Source organism: Orycteropus afer, unplaced genomic scaffold (assembly GCF_000298275.1).
Source record: "Orycteropus afer afer isolate SDZICR_OR568_19922 unplaced genomic scaffold, OryAfe1.0 scaffold00074, whole genome shotgun sequence".
NCBI lineage: Eukaryota > Metazoa > Chordata > Mammalia > Tubulidentata > Orycteropodidae > Orycteropus > Orycteropus afer.
In genome coordinates, this window is record NW_006921661.1 from 7,259,764 (window position 1) to 7,273,751 (window position 13,988).

Genomic DNA, 13,988 nt, shown 5'->3' on the forward strand with positions numbered 1-13,988 from the left:
ACTGTTGCTTTAAATATCCAAAATGGTCCAACTGCTTGTAAACATTCAAAATGGCTGCACCTTACAGACAGACAGAAGTCCACAGCTCAGCCCGCCTCCTCTTTATTGCTTCCCCTTTTATCCACCAGCCACCAGTGCAGGCCTCTGTGCAGCCTTGGCTAGCAGGGCCAATTATTAGGTTAATTCTTATGTCCTAACACCACTTGGCAATATCCAAGCTGTCCATGACACCAGGATCATGGACAGTCCGCAGCTCCATATGTCTCTTTTATTGGTGTTTTCATGCAGGTTCTTCTACTAGTTGGAGCTTAGTTCACTTCTGTATCCTTCCTTTCCAATCTTAGGGCTCCAGGATTATCTTCTGTATCTGTGTTAATTGGTTCCTCTTTTCTTTGTTGAAGAGGGTCTGTGTAGTTTGCCTATTCTGCCACCTTAACAGAACTCCCCATCCATATCTTTTGAAATTCAAATTTAGTAAACTTGAAGGAAAGAAAGGACTTGCAACTTTGGGTGAAAGAAAATCCATATTAATTTTGGTCAGGGATTTCTTTAAAGTGACTATTTGGTTTTGTGGGTAAGAAAACCTAATCAAAGCAAGGTATCTGCTATCAATTTCTCTATTTGTCATCTACTCCCTCCTAATCATGGCTTGATTAGAATCTTTGATCACTAAGCATTGGGCAGGCACAAATGTAGGGTCTTCTTGTCTTTTAGGTATGACATTTTGGGGTACCTCTTTGTGAAACATGTTATTCTTATTGGTTCTTTAGCTTCTTTGTAGTTCCTCTTGTCAGAATGAGTCCATTGCTATATCTTAGATGGCTGCTTGGAAGCTCTTAATACCTCAAATGCCATGCAGCTTACACACTGCCATCAAGTGGATTCTGACTAGCAGTGACCCTATACAACAGAATTATCCCATAGGGTTTCCAAGACTGTAAATGTTTATGGAAGCAGACTGCCTCTTCTTTCTCCTGGAGCAGCTGGTGGGTTGGAACCACAAAGCTTTTGATTGGCAGCCCAATGCTTTAACCACAGTGCCACCAGAGCTCCTCCAAGCAGCTTAAAACCAAACCAAACTCACTGCTGTTGAGTCAGATCAACCTCCTTAGGTTTACAAGGTGGTATCACTATGGAAGTAGATTGCCCAACATTCCTTCGGAGGAGTGGCCAGTGGGTTTGAACCGCCAGCTTTCTGGTTAGTAGTTTGGTAATACAAGCAGTCCCTAGGTTACAAAAGTTGTAACATAACTCCTACTTGCCCTTTAACGTTATGTAAATTTGCCTTCATTTTGAAGCTTGAATCACAACAAATTCTTCATCACAATCACCTTCACTTGCTGCATGTGCAGTTTTAAAATTATTGAAAAGGCTTCGAGCCTTTTCTTGCACTAAAGTAAGGCTAAATAAAAATCATATGCACCTATTCCAACTTGCCTACACATTCTTAAAGATAGGAACGGATCTTCTTCGTACCCTGGGGCTGCCTGTAATGTAAAAGATTGGAATAGGGAAAATACATAAGCCCATGGTCTGAAAGGCCTGTTTGGTCCATGAAGCCAAATTTACTAATCACTGATTTTTGACAAAGCTGCCTAGGAAATGCAATGAGGAAAGAATAGTCTTTCCAACATATGGTGCTGGAACAATTGGATATCTATCTGGAGAAAAAGAGAGAGAGAGAGAGAGCAGAAGTATAAAACTTGTAGAAGAAAACATAAGAGGAAATCTTTGTGACCATAGTTAGGGAAAGATTTCTTAGATATGACACCAAAGCATAATCCATAAATAAAATGATAAATTGGACCTGATCAAAATTAATCTTTTGCTTTCAAAAGACACTATTAGAAAATGAAAAACAAATAAGCCAACAACTAGGAGAAAATACTTTCACATCGTATATCTGATAAAGGATTTGTATCCTAAATATATGAAGTACTCTTATAAGTCAATAAGACAGATAATTCATACCAAGTGTCAGTGAAGATGTATAGCAGTTAGAACCTCACATTGCTGATGGGAATGTAAAATGGTGCAATCACTTTGGAAAGCAGTCTGGCTGTTTCTTAAAAAGTTAGATATACAATTACTTATGATTCAACTATTTCAAAAAGAAAAGAAAATATATGTCCATACAAAGACTGTACATGAATGTTTATAATGTTTGTAATAGCCAAGAGCTATAAGCACTCCCTATGTCCATCAGTAGATGAATGGATAAACAAATTGTGATATATCCATACAATACTACACGGTAATAGAAAAGGATTAACTTTTGATAATACAACAATATATATGAACCTTTAAAAAACTGTCTTAAGTAAAAAAAGCCCAACCCCCACACACACAAAAAAAAAAACCTACATATTTTATGATTCTGCTGATAAGAAATATCTAGAAAAGGAAAAGCTATAGAGATTAAAAGCAGATCAGTGGTTGCCTGGAGTTAGGGATGGGAGCAAGGATTGACTGCAAGCAGGCAGGAGGGAACTTTTCCAGTTGATGGAAGTGGTCTAAAACTGGATTGTGGGAATGGTTACACAACTGTTTAAATTTACTAAAACTCATTGAATGGTACTTCTAATGGTGAATTTTATGATATATAAATCATATCTCAGTAAAACTCTTCCATGAAAAAATAAAAGTATCTCTTCTTCAGCAAATAATTGGGAACTTGAGTCATATGACTTGGTATGCCTACAGAATAATTGTCTGTAATAATTTATATATTAACTTTTTTATTTCATGGAGAATCTAATGGTACAATTGAACCATCACATATTGAAGTTTCACTACTGACAAACAATTCTGTTTGATTGGTATATAATTCACTTATATTCAATATCTAATTAATTAGCCCAAAAAAGTATATTGACTATCTACCAGTAAAAATGGGCACATCCTCCACTAGGTATAGCTTGGGGCTCTATTCCATCCTTGACACCTCCTTTTTACTCCTTCCTGTACTGTGATGAAGTCCTGGTTGTAATTCTGTTGCCTTCTGCATAAAATAATGATATGTGGTATTTTGTTTTGCTTTTTTGCCTCAGTCACCAAGCAGTCCTCTGTACAGAATGAAGTCTGGGAACCGAGTTGCAACATTTATGATCTATGTGAGTCTGTTGCTTTGGAGGGACCACAGCTTCTTACTTAATGACTGACTTTTTGCATCTCTGTTTTATTTTATGGCTTTCAAAGCAATTTCACATAACCGTTTTATCTGATAAGCAACCCACTAGCAAGTTATTAAGCACAAATATCACCAGGAATTTTGTGAATTTCAGATAGCATATTGTTAGGGCAGTTTTGTTAGGCAGTATAGGAGATACAGAGAAATACAAGACAGAGTTCCTGCCCTCAAAAAGCTTACAGTCTGTAGATCTTAATATGACTTTGTAGTAGACAGTGATTAGAATGGAGGTGGCTTTATGTTGAAGGCCAAGGGATCATAGAACTTGAATAATACAGGAAGAGGATGTGAGAGTCTGTGTCTTTGAGATCTCATAGTTGCTGTTGAAAAATAGACCTATAGATGAAGTTGTAGATCTGTGACATGAAAGAGAGATGAAGCAGCTAAGATTAAAAGAGGAATTTTGAGGGAAGAATAGAGATGCCTAACAGAAAAATTTAGTAAGTGTTTCATGCTGACATATAGTGAAAATTCCTTATTTCCCCATAAAATCTTTGGTAAAATCTATTAAAAATTAAAATTAAATTGCCCTCCTCTCCTACTTCCAGACCTGATCCTATGGAATTTGGTCCCAGTTTTAATATCTAACCTACCCATTTCCCTTCAGATCATGTGTGTTTACTTTCTTCTCTTTAGAGAAGTTATAATTTCAATTATCTAGCATTTAAATTAGAAGATATTTATTATTAACTGAAGAAATAAACGTGTTAAATAGAAGAACTCTGCATAACAACCAAAGATGAAACCCTATCAGACCTGCCCTGCCTCCCCAGTAGTTTCTGTTCTCTTAGTGCTGCATTTGCGCTCCAAAGTGCAGCCAAGAGAGGGCAATCAGGCCAGCACTCAATGATCTTTAACGTTGACAATGGCAATGTGTTTCTTTATGTGTCCCGGCTTTATACTTCTGCAGAACTAGAAGGCTGCCACATACACTGGTATTTGGCCTCTTAGTGTTCATTCTGAGCATCAGATCAAACACAGAGGGATAGTTATCTGGGCAAGGGCCACATCTTGGATTGGCAGCAAATGTAGCTGATGGTTCAAGCTGGTGTGGGAGGTTGAAGGCAGTGAATATAGGTATCAACCAAGGACTAGGACATCTGGGGCCCAAGATATCTTTTTTCTTTATCTCCCCAATATATCTCCTCCAGCTGTTCCTTGATTACAGAAGCCCAGTTGCTATAGTAAATGTAATATGGATGTTAAGAGTCTAGCAATGGTGTGGGTGTGTCTGTCTGTCTGTTTAGGGTTGTGATGTAAAATGTGTTTCTTCTTGAGGATCTCAATCAAAAAAGTTTGAATCTACTTATCTAATGAAGCCCCCAATATGGATGTTGGTTGGAATGGTAAAGAGAGGAGGAGTTCCTAAATGTGGTCCTTTGTGGGCCTGCAGGCAAACACCAATGCCGCTGAGTTGGAATCAATTCCAAGTTGGAATCAGGGAGCACAGGAAGGAATCTATGCAGAAATGACAGTAGGATTTTAGGTTAATGAATACATGACAGAGTAGGGCAGGTAGCAGCTGTTTCAAGTCTGGTTTCTCCTCTGGCATTGCAGCTGAGTGCAGTGGAAGCTGGAGGAGCCACAGCCTTCATCTATGCCAACTTTAGCATGCCTGTCGTTAAGGTGAGTGGGGGCTTGGTGTTATGAGTATAGAACTAACACCCTGGCTTTCATGCTGTCTATGCTTACAAGCTGATTCCTAGGAGGGAGAATAAAGAGGTCTTCCTTGATTCCCAGAATCATAGATAAACACTTCCTCTTCTCTACAACCACAGCCTCTATCTTTCATTTGATTTTCACTTACCAGTGGCTGATGGCATGCCTGTCTTCCCTATTACAATAGAACTCCTCAAAGGTAAAAACTCTCTGTCCTCTGTCTTTGGATCCTCTACCGCAACTAGTCCCTTTAGTCATTTGTTCAGTGAACACTGAGGACAGTGGGCATTGAAGGTACAGAGGAAAAATCATAGTCCTTTTCCTCCAGGAACTCACAGAGAAGTTAACAGGCAATGACAATGTATTGTGATAAGAACTATGAAAAAAAGCTCAGAAGAGGGGCAAGATGTTAATAAATATTTCTCTCAAATTCTAGATCAATTAAATTAAATCAATTAAATTCCCTGGCAGCCCTAATTCAGATATATAATGAAGATGAATAAATGAGATAATATCTGTGCAGTATTTAGCACAGTGCCTGGCACATTCTAAGATTATGTAGATAAATGCTAGTTATCAATAAATGCTCAGGGGTTTGAGGTCTCCTCTAGGCTAGAGAAAGCTGGGGCTGCCAGTGCCTCCTGGAAATCCCTTTGTTACATTAGATTTTGTCTACTTTTTTTTAATACATTTTATTGAAATATAATTATGTACAGTGAAATACACAAAACTAAAGTGATATGGGTCAATGCATTTTTTTTTAATTTTTTTTTTTTTGGTGGTGTTCCCTCCCCTCCCCTCCTACCCCTGGCAGGCATCAAAGAAAGTTTCCCTGCATATTTAAACCTTTCCTTGACCCTCCACAACAATGAACTAATACTGTATTTGTCCTTCTGTGATTAATTTATGTCATTCAGCATAATGTCCTCCAAGTTCATCCATATTATGTGGTGTTTTGCAGACCCTACATTATTCTTTAGTGCTGCATAGCATTCCATTATGTTTATGTACCATAGTTTGGTCATCCACTCTTCCCCTATAAATCTTAGAGATAAGTCCCTTGCCAGATATGTAATTATCAGCAAATATGAATTTGTTGCTGTCATTTTTGTTATGTGCTTTTTCATGGTGTCGATTTCTTTGTTCCATATAATTTTCTATGCTGAGCTCATTTTGTTTATGAATTGTGTTATCACTTCCTTCATTGCTATTGTTTTAGTATTTGCTGAATATTACACTGGCCCTCTTTTTTGATGTGAAGGTTTAACATTTTTCTTTGAGGTTACCCTGTGATTTATAATTTTCTTCCCAAGTTTAGAACAGTCGTTCTATCTTGTATTTGTCTTGACTTCCCTACCATCTAGAAGTTCTGTAACAACACAGTTTTTTCCCTCTTTTTGGTTTGTAGTTGTCTTCATTTGTCAATTGATGTCTCTGGTTCCCTGTTTACAATCTTGTAGGCTTATTTACTTTGGATACTTCCATAGCTGGGTTGGTTTCTAGATTATATCATCATGTGTGTTAATGGTCAATTATTGTTGGCTGTTGTTGCTTCTTTGTCCAAAGGGCTCCCTTTAACATCTCTTGTAAGGTTGGTCTGGTTTTAACAAATTCCTTTAATTTCTGCTTATCTAGAAATGTCCTAATTTCACCATCATGTTTGAGGGACAGTTTTGCTGGGTACATGATTATTGGTTGGAAATTTTTTTCTTTCAGTGGTTTACATATGCCATCCCATTGTCTTCTCACCTGCATGGTTTCTGTCGAGAAATCCAAGCTCAGTCTTATTGGTTGCCCCTTGTATGTAACTTTTAATTTTTCTCGTGCTGCTCTCAGGATTCTTTTTTTGTCTTTGGTTTCGGTAAGTTTGATGATGATATGTCTGGATGATTTTCTTTTGGGGGTCTATCCTGTTTGGGGTTTGTTGGGCTTCCTGAATGGATATAGTCTCATCTTTCATCATACTAGGAAAATTCTCTTCCAACAAATCTTTGACAATTTTCTCTGTAGTTTTATTTTTCTCTTCCTGATCTGGAATTCCAATGACATGTAGGTTATTCCTTTTGATGTATCCCACATGAACCTTAGGCTTTCTTCATTTTGTCCTGATCTTTTTTCTGATTTATCACTTTCCTGAAGAAGTGTTCAGGTATTTGCTTTCAATCTCCCTAATTCTGTCTTCCATTGATTAAATTCTGCTCCTTTGCCCATTCAATATCTTATTTATTTCTCAAAATTTAGTATTAATCTTCTTGATATCTGTGTGTAGATTTTGTATCTTTTCTAATTTTTCATTTATTTTGTCATTTTGTTCTTGTATTGTCTTTCAAAATTGTTCTAGGGTTTTCTCTGTGTTTTCCCTGATCTGTCTCTCAATTTGTTGAAGATATCTAAATATAATTCTTTTGAATTCCTTATCAGGGAGTTCCAATGCTGCATTTTCCTCAGGGGTGTGTTTGGGGTTTGTATCCTGGTCCCCTGTTTTTCCTGCTTTATCTTGCTTCTTTGTGGGACTGTGATGCTCTGTTGTCTCCAAGGCATTGAACATTTTTGTGTTTATATTTAATTGGTGATTGTATGTTGGAGTGACTTGCCCACAATTTTCATTTTCTTTCTTTTGTTTGTATGTTATCTATGCAAGCAGGGTACTGTGCTCCTCTATTCGCTAGTTGACAGCACTTATACACTCACCACCTGTCTCCTTTCCTGTTGTCAGCCTCTCGGATATCCCTGCTGACCTTGGCAAACAGAGCCCATTCTTAGGGCCCTGGAATCCGAATGAGAATGCTATAACTTTAAAATCCAAAATGGTTGCCACTTGTAAACGTTCAAAATGGCTGCACCCTCAGTCACTTTAAATATCCAAAATGGCCACTGCTTGTAAACATTCAAAATGACTGCGCCCTTGATCACTTCAATATCCAAAATGGCCACCACTTGTAAACATTCAAAATGGCTGCACCCTTGATCACTTTAAATATCCAAAATGGCTGCTACTTGTAAACATTCAAAATGGCTGCACCCTCGGTCACTTTAAATATCTAAAATGGCCACCCCATGTAAATGATTAAAATGGCTGCACCCTCCTGACAGTGGAAAGTCAATGCTCAGGTTGTCTCCCTCCTTGCTGTTTTCCTTCCTAGTCATAGGCCACTAGCGCGGTTGTCCCTGCAGCCCTTAGTGACCAGGGTTGATCTTTAGGTCAATTCTCAGGTCCCAACACCACTTGGAAATACTCAGGCTATTGGTCCTATCAGAGTAGCTGAGGTTTTGTCTACTTTTAATGGCCAAGGTTAAAGTAAGCAAGCAGCATATAGGAGAAAAAACAACATGTAGGATTTGGAGCCAAAATACCTGGGTTTGAGTCCTGCCTTGGCTCAATTTACTTGCTGGTAAAATGAGAATTATGATAATGCCTTCTCCCTGGTAGAATGTTAGTACTAAGTGCCAAAAGGAGGGTCCATTTCAGAATTAATTCTCAGTTGTATAAGGAATATTTTGTTCCTCCCTAAAGTTTGTTGTTGGGTGTCTCTCCTCAGTGATTCAGTGCCACCCTGTGCTTGTCTTTCTCTTAGCCTTTGCCACACTGCATTGCTGCCGTCTGTTTATACGCTTGCATCTCCCACTAGACTGTGAGCTCCCTGAGGGCAGAGATTTGATGTGATTTGCTTTTACAGCCCTAGGGCCTGGTGCAGAGTAGACCCTCATTAAATGACTTATGCATGAATGAATAAATCGCTTCTTATGCCATTTTGTTCTACTTTATGCATGCCTTGTCCCCAATCCGCATGGAGAGTTTTCTTGATGAACGACATGCATGCATTTGTCTTTAGTCATGTGCTTCCCAAGGATGGCATTCTGGGCTGACCCTTCTGGGACTGGGCCTTCTTGTTTTCAGAACGCAGCACTGTTTTGGTGGAACCTGCATAGGAGTGGTGAAGGGGATGGTGACACTCTTCATGCTGGCTGTCCTGTCCTGGTGGGGGATAAGTGGGGTAAGGCCTGCTTTCTGAGGGTGAGGGGCACAGAGTAGAGTGAAATTGGGGGTGGGTGGAAAATAGCATAGCCCTTCCATTCTGCGAGTTTTATTATAATACCATTTTATATCAAAATGATCAGATTCTGAGACACTTGCCCCAAACAAATAGGGAACCCTAAAAGGGTAGGAGGTCCTGTCACAGAGCAGATACGGTGAAGATTTACTGACCTGACCAGAAACTTCATTCCTGAACACAGCTAAGAAGGAATGTATTGCTAAGTCCTTAACCATCTACTCCAAAGAGAGCCACCAATTATTTCTGTCATTTAGAGTCTCCCCATGAAGAGATGGTAAAACAAAGAAGAGAAATAAAAGCATAAGTGTTGATATCATATAGAAGTTAAGAGCACTTAGCTCTGAAGATAGAATAGGATGTGGGAAGAACATAGAATAGGGAGTATTGAGATGGAAGCGAAGCCATCAGATTTTCTCTCATTAATCTGGATGCCATCATGGATGAGGTGGGCTTTTAGGAGCTGCATGAATGAAACGTGTAGGACTCTAGTTCCTACAGGTTTGAAAATCAGTCTCTAGTAGACAGTACATGCCAGGGATTTTTTCCAGGGGACAGTGAGCTCTTTGGTATTTATCTGCTAGAAGCAACATCTTGTAATCCACAGCAGGGCTGGGACTGGAGTAAGGCACATGAGGTGCCTAGGGTACAAAATTTAAGGAGGCACTTACATGACCCTGAAAGTGAGCCCTGGCCCATGGCATTGGGTCTGCTACTGTCCACTCTGCTGAGCCTTGTTTTCTTCCTTCTCATTCTCTCCCAGTGGCCAACAAGTGGATACATGAGTATGGACAGGAATTCCGCAGGCCCTGCAGCTCAAGCCCTGAAGACTGAAATGTTGGCAAAGAGAACCTGGTTAAGTCCTATGGCTTCCCAAAGAAGCCAGAAGCCAAAAGCTTGGCTAGGAAAGGAGAAAGGAGAGCAGCCTTCTGGAAGAGGGCTCTTGTCAGCATGGGCCTGTTCCTTGAAAATGGAGGACCAAGAAGTGGTCTTTACCAGGAGACATTTGTTTCTCTTCAAACCATTTGGACACTACAAAGGAGAGGGTGATAGAGGCCCAAGAGAAGTTTCTGGAGCTCAGATATTATTTGTTGGGACTAGGACATATTGACAGTCTCTAAGGTGTGGACCATGGGGCCTCTGCCACTTTGAACCTTGACAGGGACTCAGAAGTGGCAATGAGGGTGCCTATAGGAGGGGACTAGCCTGACTTCCATGTCATTAAGCCTTTCTCCCCACTGACTTCTGCTGGAAACGTAGCAGCAGGGAGTGTCTGTGTTTTTGTAAATGTAGCCATTAAAAGGTTTACAAATAATTTTTCATAACTGGGATCATTCATAAATTGTAATGAGTGAAAACAAGCAGAGTATAACATTTCATCCATGCTGTAATCTCACCGTGGCTCACCTCGCCCCCCTCACTACAGACCCATAGGAGTACCCCATCATCATCATTCTCACTTCCTAGGCCTTTGCATTTGTTCTTCCTTCAATTCTTCTGATGGCTGAGCTCTTTGCATCATTCCACTCTTCGTTCAGTGTCACTACAGAGAACTTTCCTTGACCAGCCTTCCTTCCAGGCACTATCTTTCACATTAATCTACATTATTTTCTTCACTGCATTATTAGTTTCCTAAGGCTGCTGTAACAAAGGACCACAAATTGGGTGGCTTATCAGGACAGAAATTTATTGTCTCACAGTTCTGGAAACTGGGAGTCTCAGATCAGTGTGTCAGACATGTTGATTCCTTCCGAGGCTTTGAAGGAGAATCTGTTCCTTCACTGTCTTTCAGCTTCTGGTTGCTCGAGGTGATCCTTGGCTTGCAGTCACAGCATAACTCTTTTGTCACATGATGCTCTCCCCTCTCTTTGTCTCTCTTTGTATCTTCTCCTCTTTTATAGGACACCACTCAGATTGGATTAGGATTCATCCTACTCCAGTATTGTTGTTGTTAGGTGCCACTGAGTCAGAACTGTATGTAGCAACCCTACATACAACAGAATGAAACACTGACCTGTGCCATCCTCACAATTGTTGCTCTGTTTCAGCCTGTTGTTGTCCATCTATCTCACTGAGGGTCTTCCTCTTTTATGCTGACTCTCTATTTTACCAAGCATGATTCTTTCTCCAGCGGACTTGTCCCTCCTGATAACATATCCAAGTACATGAGACAAAGTCTCACCATCCTTGCTTCTAAGGAGCATCATCCTGGCTGTACTTCTAAGACAGATTGGTTTGTTCGTTCCTCTGGCAGTCATGGTATGTTTAATATTTTTTGCCAATACCATAATTCAAAGGCATCAATTCTTCAGTTTTTCTTATCCATTGTCCAGCTTCTGCATGCATATGAGGTGACTGAAAAATACCATGGCTTTAGTCTTCAAAGTGGTATCTTTGCTTTTTAATACTTTAAAGAAGTCTTTTGCAGCAGATTTGCCAAATGTAGTATGTTTGATTTCCTGACTGCTACTTCCATGGTCATTGATTGTGGATCTAAGTAACATGAAATCCTTGACAACTTCAATATTTCCTCTATTTATCATGATGTTATTGCTCCAGTTGTGAGGATTTTTGTTTTCTTTATGTTGAGGTGTAATCCATACAGAAACCAATAGCTTTTGATCTTTATCAGTCGCACTGTGGTGGCTTGCTTGTGGTTGTAATGCTGGAAGCTATACCACTGGTATTCAAATACTAGCACGGTCACCCATGGTGGATAGGTTTTAGTGGAGTTTCTAGACTAAGATAAAGTAGGAAGAAAGATCTGTTGATTTACATCTTAAAAAACTGGCCAGTGAAAACTAACAAATAGCAGCAAAACATTTTATGTCAAAGGTAAGCCCTTTAGTTGGAAGGCACCCAAAATACAACTGGGAAAGATCTGCCTCCTCAAAGTACAATCAACCTTAATGATGTGGATGGAGTAATGCTTTCAGGACCTTCATTTGCTGATGTAGCACAATTTACGAGGAGAAGAAAGAGCTGCAAACAGCTATTAATAATCAGAATGTGGAATGTATGAAGTATGAATCTAGGAAAATTAGAAGTCATCAAAAGTGAAATGAAATGTATGAAGATTGATATTCTATGCATTAATGAGCTGAAATAGACTGGTATTGGCTATTTTAAATTGGATAGTCACATGGTCTACCATGCCAGGAATGATAATTGAAGAGGAAGAGCATCCCATTCATTGTCAAAAAGAACATTTCAAGATCTACTCCAGTACACTTTATGTTAACTGATAGCATCAATGTTAGACTGGGTTCTCTAGAGAAGCAAAACCAGTAAAGCTTATATATACATATAGAGAAAGAGAAATTTATCTTAGGAAAATGGCTCACACACTTATAGAAGCTGGCAAGTTTCAAGTTCTTGGATCAAACATCAAGCTGGAGGCTTTTCCCAACTCACGCAGCTGCAAGGGCTGATGAACTCAAGGTTGGCAGGCAGTATACTGGCTGTTGACTCCAATGAATGACAAATCCAAGATCTCCAGGCCGAATGGTGGATTGTTTCCTCACAGACAGTAGTAGGCAGCACAGAATCCTGATCCACAGAAGAGTGTCTCTTTTCCCAGGATGTCCATAAATATACTGGAAGTAGGCCACACCCCTAGGGAAACTCCCGTTAAATGGATTGGCTGCTTGAAACATATACATCCGATCCCATCATTGGAACAACCCACATCACAATTGCTTAAACCACACAGAATTGTGGTCCAGCCAAGTTGACACACAGCTCTAGCTATCACAGTCCACCCCTTGTTAACCTGGGAGTTCTTAGCCATATATAATCTCTAAATAAGGACAATTACAAAGTCGTATTTGTGCCCAACATGATATGTTAACACACATACAACCGAATCACCTTAACCTTATTTACATTTCACAGTTCATAACAGAAGGAAACAAAAATATTTGATGCACATGTACAATGAAGAAATATAACAATCACACTCCTAGTTTCTGCAGCTGGTCATGTGGTCATAGCTGATATTCAGAATTATCTTCTTCCACCACCCATTCTGTATTTCCCTTGCCCTCAGCAAGCACCTCAGCTGGTTGTGGTTCTTTGCCTGGTGGGGTGACCCAATCCTTCACTCCTGAAGGGTCTGGGCCATTAGCAGTCATATCAGAATTGTGTTGCTATAATTTTCCATTGACTTTTATCACAGGGCATGGTAGTACTAAGAGACATCCTAAAGATTCTCCTATATTCCAGATATATTCTTCTTTACCTCCATTATGTAATGTCAATCCAATTTCCCCTTGGTAATCAGGATCTATTACACCAGATAGTACAGTAATGCTGTTGATCCAGAGGCATGTTGTTGTTGTTGCTATGTGCCGTCAAGTTGGACCCAACTCATAGCGACCCCTCCTTGGGTTTCCGAGGCGGTATTACTACAGAAGTAGATTGCCCAACCTTCCTTCTGAGGAGTGGCTGGTGGGTTTGAACCACCAGCCTTCTAGTTAGCAGTCCAAAGGCATGAGGAAGCCAAAATAGCTGGGTGGCATTCTTCATTTCCAGTTCAAAGCAATCAGTATTGTGTCTCCAGGCAGGAGTGTTCCTCCCTTTGGGACTATGATCTTCAGACCCTAAGAGCATATAGGGTAGCAGAGACAGGAAGCAAAAATGTTTTGAGTGGGTCACTAGGGGTAATAGTGAGTGGTACCACTCCTGTTTCCACCCCTTGGTTCCTGGACCCGTGATTCCCGGCTATTGGAGAAATAGCACCATATATTGGACGCTGGTTTAGAGCATATACAGCCTCCTGGAGAACATTCCCCCAACCCTTCAAGGTACTGGCACCTAGATGGCACCATAATTGTGTTTTCAGTAGGTCATTCCATTGTTCTGTCAAGCCAGCTGCTTCAGGATGATGGGGAACATGGTAAGACCAGTGAATTCCATGAGCATAGGCCCACTGCTGCATTTCATTTGTTGTGAGGTGAGTCCCTTGATCTGAAGCAATGCTGTGTGGCATACTATGATGGTGGATAAGGCATTCTGTAAGTCCACAGATGGTAGTTTTGGCAGAAGTATTGCATGCAGGGAAGGCGAATCCATATCCAGAATAAGTA

The 13,988-nt window shown here is 40.0% G+C and overlaps 1 protein-coding gene across 1 annotated transcript in view; it reads left to right on the top strand.

The window, feature by feature from the left end:
- P4HA3 (prolyl 4-hydroxylase subunit alpha 3) overlaps window positions 1-9,735 on the top strand; it is a 76,672-nt gene extending 66,937 nt beyond the window's left edge. The window contains exons 10-13 of the mRNA XM_007940946.2: window positions 3,051-3,113; window positions 4,748-4,816; window positions 8,748-8,844; window positions 9,665-9,735. Coding sequence (XP_007939137.1) covers window positions 3,051-3,113; window positions 4,748-4,816; window positions 8,748-8,844; window positions 9,665-9,735 — 300 coding nt within the window. The remainder of the gene's footprint in view (window positions 1-3,050; window positions 3,114-4,747; window positions 4,817-8,747; window positions 8,845-9,664) is intronic.
- Window positions 9,736-13,988: the final 4,253 nt, after the last annotated feature.